This window comes from Setaria viridis, chromosome 8 (assembly GCF_005286985.2).
Source record: "Setaria viridis chromosome 8, Setaria_viridis_v4.0, whole genome shotgun sequence".
Taxonomy (NCBI): Eukaryota; Viridiplantae; Streptophyta; class Magnoliopsida; order Poales; family Poaceae; genus Setaria; species Setaria viridis.
Window position 1 is genome coordinate 3,885,135 of NC_048270.2, and position 10,357 is coordinate 3,895,491.

Below are 10,357 nucleotides of genomic sequence, written 5' to 3' on the forward strand. Positions count from 1 at the left end.
CACCAAAACAATGACTCCCACGAGCTGGCGGCAGACCATTTCCAGAGTTGTCCTCCAGCGGCGTCAGATGCCCAGTTGTGGCCAACGGGCCGGCAAATTGGTACATGAGCTATAAGGCTCAGGACGAAACTCAGGCCCACTACGTCTATTACATGACTTCGGGCTCGTATAGTTCAGTACACAGTTCCTGTGGAATGGCAGATTGGCTAGACCTGCGGCTCGTGCTCTGCATGTCCGCGTGTCTCCAGGGGACGCGCTCGCTGCACGGGCGGCGAGGGTAGCATGGCAGTGGCGGTGGCAGTGGCAGTGAAGGGGGACGTTGCGGCGAAGGCGGTGGCGGGAGGAGTGGTGTCAGATCCAGAGGCAGAAGTCGGTGCCAGATCCTAATCGTCCTTCTGCTTCTTGGATAAAGGCGTTGCTAGCTTTACAAGGTACAAATGATGGACTCGTGGCATTGACTGTCATTAACATCACAATATAATTCTTGGGTTCCACACATTACTTAACAGTAACCTAAGTAGTACAACAGCCAATCTGAAACAACACTGTGAAGGAAGGACTCACAAACACAAATAACAGATGCATAAGAAAAAAAGACAACAGCATGCGGCAGAAGTACACGGGTGTAACACAACTGGTGTGTATGCTGAGAATTTATGCTCGTTGCCAGAGTCGGCCTGATGCAATCGGACAACAAGCTCATGATGTGGCAGGTTCCTCTGCTGCCCGCTTCATGACGATTCCTGCGTTACAGAGCAAGGCCCAGAGGTGTGTCACGAACTCCCCACCTTGCGCGAGCTGCTCAACGTGTGCAGTGGCATTGTCAGACGACGACGCGACGTACAGGATCATCTCCACCCAGAAATCCGCCATGGTCTTCCAGCGCAACGAGACGTCTGCTACCTGCTGCTCAAGTTGCCGTCCGAGCCGCACACCTTTCTGAAAGGTCGTCAGGCTAGAGTCCTCTTCTGGCAGCTCAAGTTCCTGAATCTTGCTTCTCTTGGCCTCCATAGACATCCTTGTTGATCCTAGTAGATCTTTTGGTTCCTGCAACACCTGTTGAAGGACGACCTTCGCCGTCAGACTGTGCTCTGGGAGCAATTCAGGAAGAAATGCCACCAAGTAGGCGCAGTATCTTGACAACGTCGTGGCGACTTTGCGATATCCAGTGCTCGGCTCCTCCAGTGGCTGGGACATGCCCTCATCCTGTGTTTGCTGGGGCGTTATTTCCTCCTCCAGTGGCTGGGACATGTCGCAGCAGCAGGTTGCAATGTGCCATATGAGGATGGTGTGCGTGAGTGTCTCTTGCGTGCAGGTCCATGACAAGTCATCATCCAGGCCGTGCACCCGCAGTGACCTCGTGCCCATGGTTGGCGGACCATTTGTGTACTTGATAGTACGCGCTACCATCATTCTCAGGCTGTCCGGAACACTGACGTCTTCTTTGTCTACCGGGTGATGCTTAATGAAACCATAAGACACTTGGGATAGCACATGGACCTTGCACCATGCTATAATTGCCTTCTTGGATGAGCGGCTATCATAGTCTTCCATGACTGAGTACTGACCCATTTTCTCCCGCCAGTACGACGGCCGTGAATAATTCTGATTATGTGGAGCAGCAGTCCGGTCGATGACAGAAAAACCGGAAGGAATGCCGGTCGCTGCAGGGTAATACAGAAAGAGATTCCGTATTGGATGCCAGTAGCTTGGCAAAAAGGGAAACTGGGGCTGCTGAATCACGGTGTACATGATAACTCCTGGTGCAGCCGAAACGAGTAGTGCCAGAGGACCTGAATAAAAATGACCACCTGAAAAAACTATAACAAGTCCTCCAATTAGAAACCCCACTGCATAACAAGCTAGGAAGGACAGTGACACACGGGCCAATTTCACTATCCCTTGTTTATATGATACGAAGCCATAAGTTATGTCCGAGTGGTAGTTGGTGAAGAAGTAATCATGAAGGAGAGCTAACTGGACCTCGACAATGGTGAATGCCCTGTTGCAGTCTGCTAGCAGCTCCGTCAGTACAAAGTCACGCACCTGCGGATTTCCGTCCTCAGAGCAAGGGAACCCAAAGTAGCGCCGTGCTAAGAGCCGGCAGAAGCTGTAGGAGAGGCAAATGTCTGTATCCACGGCCCAATCTGTTGGCAGCCGGCTGTGGTGCTGCAGCACATCACTGAAATTGATCCATCGGCCATCTCTCAGCATAAAAGGATATTTGCAGCCATCGTGCAGGCCGTCAGGAAGTTCCCCATCGAAGAACGGTGACGACGACCTGGACTCACGCACCATATAGTCAGCAAACGTTTTGGTCTCGCAATCCAGAAAGACTGTTCGTGGTTTAGCCAGCAGAACATATAAAACCGGAGCAATCCATATAATTGTAATACACAGATCCGATACCGTCAGTTTACGGTGCCCCCAAATCAAACCCCACCGTAGCCAAGCGAAGTAGAGAAGCCATGGGAGCAGTCGCCAGCTCTGGAGTCTTCTTGGACCATGGTCCAGAGTGAAGGCTGTCATAGTAACCGGACCACGGGCACAAGAAAAGAGCAATACAGAGCAAACGACGCCGAGGACAATTTTAATGTCAGAGGAGGAGGAATACACGGCATTGGCTGTGTAAAACGCGATAAGAGTGGGAAGATAGTAGACTGCCAATGCACCATACTGGACGAGCCAGTGCCCGGAGCGACGACGCATGGGACCCAAGACACTCTGAAGCTGGCGTAGGATAACCCATATCACTGATGCGGCAATTACCTTGCAGGCTACGAGATCCAGCGTCATCACCATCCGGAGCAGGGCTTTGAGGTAGGCAGCAACCACTGAGGCTTTCGGCCCCATCGCCATCACCATCGCCGGCGCCAGCGCCGGCGCCTCCATCAGTTCTCGTGGCATCTCGGTTTGTCACAGAGAGGCGTGCGTGTGAAGGAGACTAATGAAGAAGATGGATGGAATCAGAAATTGAGATGGCAGTGGTATTAAAACAACGAGGGTGCGGGTAGCTCGCTCTTGGCTTGTATTCCCTCCGTTTCAAATTGTAGGTCGTTTTGACTTTTCTAGATTCATAGTTAATATTCTAGACGTACACTATATCTAGATGCATAATATCTATGAATTAAAAATTAAAATGATCAACAATTTGAAACGGAAGGAAATATCTAGACGTACACTATATTTTAAAAATTAAATTGCAGGGAATTGTTTCCATTCCTCTATAAAAACTGCGGTGCTTACTTAAAGATCGAGGGAGAGAGTATGCACCTAAATTCGCAGTGGTATCTTAATATAAATCTCCAAATCTTTGTGGTGGTAGAGAGGCTAGGGGTACTCTGTAGCGCTAGATACTCTAGGGGCTGCAAATTTTTGGCTCTCAAGGTAAGAATCTAAGGGAAGCAAAAATTGGGAGAGGGGGAGAGTACGCACCTCAATTCGCAGGGTTCTCTTGGATCTGCAGATGTTTGCTCTAGTAGAGGGGACAAGGTAACTCTGTTTGTTGGGGGCAAAGCAAAGCAGAGTTCTTTGTTAAATGCAGACCCTGCTGCTGCGATCTACTGATCCAATGAGGTGAGACTGGCGGCTTCACCAACCAGGCAACCAAATTACAATAGGCATGCCACCTGCAGGCATTGCCCAAATAAGTTACACTGGAATATGGATGAAACATCGATGATTATTGTACGAGTAACTGTCAGGGGAAGATATGCATTCGTAGATACGTGAATGTTTGTGTAAAATTATTTGAACAGAACGAAATGTACAATTGTTGCTGCAACCAAATACTAGTCCCTTGCGCTCCAAATTTACTTGAAGCGTTCGCAGAGGCGCTGACGTACCAGCCACTCGTCTTCGATTGGACATGCTCTCAAGTAAGCCAACGCCATCCGCCTCCGGCCGGCTGCGGATGATATATTGAATCAACAGGAGGAAGCTAAGAAAACATGCTACACAAAACAGAGTAGCTTGCAGTTGCACGCTTGCATGTATTTTTTTATAAGGAAGAACATCACATTGAGTTGATACAAAGTCTTGAAAAATACTTCCAACCTCTGCAATGCATAGCGGGATGCACATAGTCTAAAAAAATTAAAACATATCCCAAAAACTAATGACAATCAATTCGTAGACTAGACCGCCACCCATATACCTGGGTAAAAAACTTCTTCATGCAATTAGTCTTCATTTATGCAATTGGTTTTGTAATTAACCTATATTTAATACTCGTAATTAGTATCTAAATATTGGATGTGATAGGGACTATGTTTAGTTCTCACGTCCACCGCTCTGCTCATGTCGACCTCCATCCAAAACAAACAAACTGAAATTGTGCTACAACATACAATAACAGGTCATAAAAATACCTCTATTTCTAGGGCTGGTTGCCACAAGAAACCGTCCTGAAATAGCCATCCTAGGGCCATGGGCCCGTGTTGTTATTTCTAGCCCTGATCTCAAAGTGCAACAGCCCTGAAAACAAAAAGAGGTGTCTGCGGAATACTTTTTTTTTATAGCGGTGTTAATCACATAGCAAGCCGCTAAGATCAAAGAGGTATCCTTGCACACAGCGGTCAATGTATGCAAAGCGATGGTGAGGCACCAACAACTCCTTGGTATATTATGCACAGCTAAGATCAATTTAATTAGTAGCCATTTGCTACGAGCTGCCAGGTATTATAAAGCTTGTTCCTTTAGTCTGCTTGAGGCATACACTAAATTAAAGTTGACTATGCAGGCCAAACATCACCGCGCTAACAAAGCCATTGCTTGTACGAGACCAAGACGAGCAACTTGGCTACATTTTTTTTACTGAAATGCCCCAGATAACAACCAATTGTGATTAGTTGAGACACATCGACTAGAAATTGGTGCTGAAATAGAACTGACCCAAACACAAACTCTGCCATCAATATTGTTCTTGGAAACCAGGTCAAGATCTCAGCTTTCGGAATATAAACAGAGTACTGCGGTCATCTGTATCCCTGCCCAGAGATCCAAGAGTCCCGTGCTCAAATTCAGGTGCATATATACATCCTCTCTCTCTCTCTCTCTCTCTCTCTCTCTCTCTCCAAAGGGCCAATGAAATTCAGGGGCCTCAGTGATGATCCCATGATGTATGTAGGAAACTGCACAAGTTGCATCAAGCAATATCTGAATCACCAGTAGCAACAAGCAGAGAAACCGTCATGTTTCATCTTCTTTGTTCCTTGTTTTTTTGTTTCTTGAACTAGTCATATGTGTTGTTACCTTGTATCTTTATTAATATATAATCAGTAGGTGATAACCCCTCTTTTTTTCATAAAAAAGCAGAGAACCAAAATTTTAGCATTCGGTTGTAACATCTGTTTTGGTACAAGATAAGAATGAGCAAGCATAGGATATTTGCTACAGGCAGAACTGTAGACAGTCTAATTAACTGCCTCGTGCTGAGATCTGGTCGAAATCTTTTACAGTGAGAATCGAAGTGCCATTAATGGCAGCAGTCCTTGATGCTTTGGCATCCTACGTCCAAAACATGGTGGTGGATATGGCCAAAGAAGAGGTGCATATGTTGCTAGGGGTTTCTGAGGAGATCGACAAGATGGCTGTCAAGCTTGACCTCAAGAACTTTCTCGCCGATGCAGACAGCAGGAACATCACCGACCTAAGTGTGAAGGCATGGGTTGGAGAGCTTCGGGACACATTGTATGAAGCCAGCAACATTCTTGATCTGTGCCAACTCAAGGCGATGGAGCGATGTCCAAGGCCTGACATACGGTGCTTTAACCCATCGCTCTTTTGCATGCGGAATCCTCTACACGCGCATGACATGGGCAAGCGCATCAAGAAGCTTAACCAGAGGTTAGAACAAATCAGAAACCGTAGCGTGGACTTCGGATTCATCAACCTCGGTTCATATGAGTACCGTAATAGAAGGGTGGCGTCATCTCGTCCTAGTAGCCGTGAGACATCAGGGGAGCTTGACGAGTCTGGTTTGGTTGGTGAGAAAATTCAGGAGGACACAAGAAATCTGGTGGAGATTCTGAGGAAAAGGAAGGAACAAACAGTGAAGAAAACAAAATAAAAGTTTTTGCTATTGTGGGAGTTGGCGGGATAGGCAAGACCATCCTCGCCCAGAAGATCTTCAACAATGAAGAAATCCAACAAGAGTTCACAAAGAGGATGTGGTTGTGTGTCAATAAAGATTTTAGTGAGACTGAGCTGCTAATGAGCGCCATAGAAGTTGCAGGAGGCCACCGAACAACTGCAAATACAAAGGCCGTGCCTGAACAAATCCTTAAGGAAGCAGTGAAGGGACACAAGGCATTACTGGTGATGGATGATGTTTGGGACCACCGCGTTTGGGAGGGAGTGCTCCAAACTCCATTAGCCAATGCTCTAGCTCGAGGTAGCAGTGTCCTTATGACCACAAGGCATACTACGGTCGCTCGAGGGACCAAAGCTGAGGAGCCCTACCACCATGTCCAAAAATTACGTCCTGAGGATGCCTGGTCCCTTCTCAAGAAGCAGGTTGGTACAACCGTACAAGTTACTACACACATTAGATTCATTTGTGTCCATTTCATGCCCGCGCGCATGCTTTCTTTGCTATATGTTGCTATCCATTCAGGAAGCATGTGTTCCACGATAGTTTCACTCAATAGCTAAAAGCTAGACATCCACTCATGTCTTGCAACAATAGTTTTTTTCAATTGCAAAAAATCAATTTCTACATTGGTGGGCCCCCAAAGAACATGAGAGCTGAGAGAAACCATTCATTCATCAGAGTTTATGTAGTTAATTTTCCATATCACAAATGGTACTGGTTGAAACCTCTACCAAGCACTGTATTTTTTTGTGCTTATTATTACTAGAGAACACATTAGTAGGTCTATAGACATACCCTTTCTTACACGTTCGTTGTGCTTAAACTTCTTGTACTACCAGGAAATGAAAATACTGAACCTGAGATTGACAAGCTAAATGTGATCGTTTGCCACTTGCTGTCAAAGTAATGGGAGGACTCTTGCGGCGGAAAAGGAAAACACCAGGTGATTGGGAAAAGGTTCTAAATGATACAATATGGTCAATAACTGAAATGCCCGAAGAGCTCAATTATGCAATATACCTTAGCTACGAAGATTTGCATGCATCTGTGAAGCAATGCTTCCTGCACTTTTCCCCTCCTCCCTAAGGTTTTAAGGTTTTACTCTGATGATGTAGTTGGCATGTGGATTAGTGAAGGATTTGTTCAGGGAAACTCACATGAATTTGAAGAAATAGGAAGAGAGTATTACAATGAGCTATTGTTCAGGAACTTAAAAGAGCCAGGCAACCACTATACCGGCAAAAATCGTTGCAACATGCACGACCTTTGTACGCTCCTATGGTCAATATGTGGCTAGAGATGTACTTGTGTCTCACATGGGAGAAACTGATATCACTAGTAAACTTAATTCCCATAAATTCATTCGTTTGTCACTGTGCAACGATGGATCAGAATCAACTGTGGAGTGGAGTTCTCTTAACTCACAGAAATCAGTGAGAATGCTAGTATCAATTGGGCGAATAAAGGCTAAGCATGGAGATTCCTTGGTTACTTTTTCACATCTTCGGACACTACATATATTTAGACTATAAATTGTGCTGCACTGGTTGAATCATTGTATCAACTCAAGCGCTTAAGGTATCTGTCCATGGAACGTTGTAGCCTCTCTATATTACCGGAAAGCATAGGGATGATGAAATTCTTGCAGTACATTAGAATTTCTCGTAATGAGAGTTTGCTGAAGCTCCCTGACAGCATCGTAGAGCTGCGTCAGCTGAGGGCTCTTTATCTCAATGACACGAGAATAAATTGTATACCCAAGGGCTTTAGCGTGCTTAATAACATGAGAAACCTAGTGGATTGTCCAGCCCAAATGGATGGTGACTTGTGTAGTTTGCAAGAATTGGGTCCACTTTCACAGCTCAGTGTCCTTGGTATAAATTGCCTAGAAAATGTATCTGCTTCCTCGTTTGCCACAAAGGCCATGCTGGATAAAAAGTTGCGGCTTAGCAATCTGACCTTGAAGTGCACCAATAGACTAGGAGGTATCGCTGAGGAAGAGCAGCAACAAATCGAGGAGGTCTTTGATGAGCTTTGTCCTCCGTCCTGCTTAGACTGGCTTCGTATTTTGGTCGGCGGCTCCCAAGGTGGATGATTTTAACAGCCACGGCACCTCTTGAGAGTTTGAGGATTCTAACAAAGGGTGATCTGACTTGCTGCACGGAGCTCCCAGATAGGTTGTGTCAGCTTCCTTGCTTGGAGGTCGTTCATATTTACCATGCTTCAGCTATATATCAAGCGTATTGGTCCCGAACTTCTTCGATTCTACCGGCGTCATTGCACCAATCGTTCCCAGGTACCAGCCTTATTTAATTTCCCAAGTTGCAGGAGCTGGAATTGATAAGAATGGTGAACTGTGAGGAGTGGGAGTGGGAGGAGCAAGTGCAGGCCATGCCTATTTTTCAGAAACTTTGGGGTTGATTGATTACCCGCATGACACCCCTCAGTCAGGCTGCGTGCATGCAAAATGGAGGCCAGAGCCTCGTCAGAAACGCTGGGAGCGGGCGTTTCGCGCGGGCCTGGCTCATGTGGTGACTTGATTTGCATTGCTAATGATACAATTAGTTTCCAATTAGTATGTATTAAGTGATATTAATATATTTTAATAAATATTAAGCCATAATAAGATTATTGGGGTATAATCATGCAAAATAACTATCATATTTATGAATATTTTATAATTTTTTCATACAACATATCTTCATACGGGCAGCCAAACAACATCCCTTCCTAGCCAGGCTCGATATGCACAGTCAACCAAACACCATGCATTTGCATACACCGAGCCTATCTCACATATACGAGCCAGGTTGGGGTGTACAGGTAACCAATCGGACCCTTTGTCTCGGGAGTTGCAAGTTGAGACGCATCCCTCCTGGTCTTTCCATCCATGCAAGGTCGTTGAGATCATTATACGTGTCCAATGTCAAGTACCTAAGCTCCCTTGAGAACCTTTCTTCTGTTTTTCAACTTAGGACCTGTTTGGTTACCCAGGATTAAAGTTTAGTCCACTTATTTTTGGCACTTTTAGTCCCTAAAGTACCAAACAGGTAGACTAAAATATGGACTAAAGTGTTTAGTCCTCTAGTCCATATGGGATTGACTAAAGTGGACTAAAGGGTCTTGGGGACACCCCTGCCCCTCATTTATTGCCCTTCCTCCCGCTCGGCTCCCTCCGCCAGCCTCCCTCCTGCCGCCTCCTGCCCGGCCCCTGCCGCCCGTGCCAGGGATCCTCCGCCACCCCCGCCGCGAGAAGGCTCCCCCGCCACCGCTCCCACCTCACAAAGTCACAGCTCCGCGAGCTCCACGCTGCGGCGCCCGAGCCCGGAGCTCCTCCGCTTCCTGGAGTGCCGCCCCCTCCCGAACCTCCGTCAGCGCTGCTCAGTCTCTGCCGCCCACACCTGGACCTCTGCCTAGAGCTTGGCCCCCCAGCATCGCCCAGATCTCGCACTCCTCTACTTGCTATGAGGCGGAGGCCACTAGGGACGCTTGAGGGGTCCCTCGCCGGCCACAGGTGAACTTTGCCCGTGGATGGGGCTGAGGCGCAGGAGGAGATCCAGTGCGGGCAGCTTGAGCTCCGAGTGGATCTGGGTGGCCGGAGCTGATCTAGAGCGCATGGAGGTGGGCGGCGCCGGTGAGCTCAGGGGCACCAGGCTGGGGGCGGGCGCGTGCTCTGGTGCTCCGGGGAGAGAAGAAGGTTGTTCAACTGCATTAATGGACTTTAGTCCATGGAAACAAATAGGGTAGGGACTAAAGTTTAGTCCATGGACTAAAAGAACCAAACACCCACTTAATGTCGTGGACTGCCCTGTCCTGAAGAGCATTAAGAATCTCCGGAAGTTGCAGAAGCTCAGGATCCACACGTGCCCTAAGATGAAGGTATTAAAGGGTGTGCCTGCACGACAGAGATTCACTCCTGTGGCTTGCGCCATGGTAACTTCCCCCGAAAACCTGCATGACGTCGTGAAACCAAGGAATTTGCAGTAGACTGCAACTTATGCTACTCACTGCTATAGCAGCAGGGAAATGTGGCTCTGAGTGGGAGAAATTCAGTCATATTCATGACGTCAAGGTTTATGCGGATAAGGAATGCATTCCAAGAAAATGGTACGTCCTGTACACAAGAGACCCTTTCAGCTTTGAGACCAATGTCAGCAGTTCTGATATAGATCGAGGTAAATTAACACTACATCGATCTGCTTCATCTAATATTCATGTTCGGGCTGGAGCTTCTAAACTCAGAGAGTTGCTTGCTAGGTCGCT

The 10,357-nt window shown here is 47.0% G+C and overlaps 2 protein-coding genes and 1 pseudogene across 3 annotated transcripts in view; 2 read left to right on the plus strand and 1 right to left on the minus strand.

Moving 5' to 3' along the window:
* Window positions 1–381: 381 nt before the first annotated feature.
* LOC117866348 (uncharacterized) overlaps window positions 382–10,357 on the minus strand; it is a 31,748-nt gene continuing 21,772 nt past the window's right edge. Inside the window, exons 1-4 of one of the 2 annotated variants that reach the window (XM_072295523.1) lie at window positions 4,371–4,808; window positions 3,846–3,907; window positions 3,436–3,629; window positions 382–2,944 (exon numbers count right to left, since the gene is read on the minus strand). In XM_072295523.1, coding sequence (XP_072151624.1) covers window positions 700–2,907 — 2,208 coding nt within the window. In that variant the 5' untranslated portion in view covers window positions 2,908–2,944; window positions 3,436–3,629; window positions 3,846–3,907; window positions 4,371–4,808 and the 3' untranslated portion in view covers window positions 382–699. Of the gene's footprint in view, window positions 2,945–3,435; window positions 3,630–3,845; window positions 3,908–4,370; window positions 4,809–10,357 lie in introns of those variants that run through there. The other variant, XM_034750546.2, reaches the window with a different exon arrangement.
* LOC117833281 (putative disease resistance protein RGA4) lies at window positions 4,885–7,071 on the plus strand. The gene is given in 4 exon segments (XM_072295524.1): window positions 4,885–5,025; window positions 5,460–6,029; window positions 6,032–6,516; window positions 6,934–7,071. Coding segments are annotated over 3 exon segments (1,071 nt in total). The 5' UTR covers window positions 4,885–5,025; window positions 5,460–5,479; the 3' UTR covers window positions 6,970–7,071.
* LOC117833282 (uncharacterized) lies at window positions 7,389–8,515 on the plus strand (annotated as a pseudogene).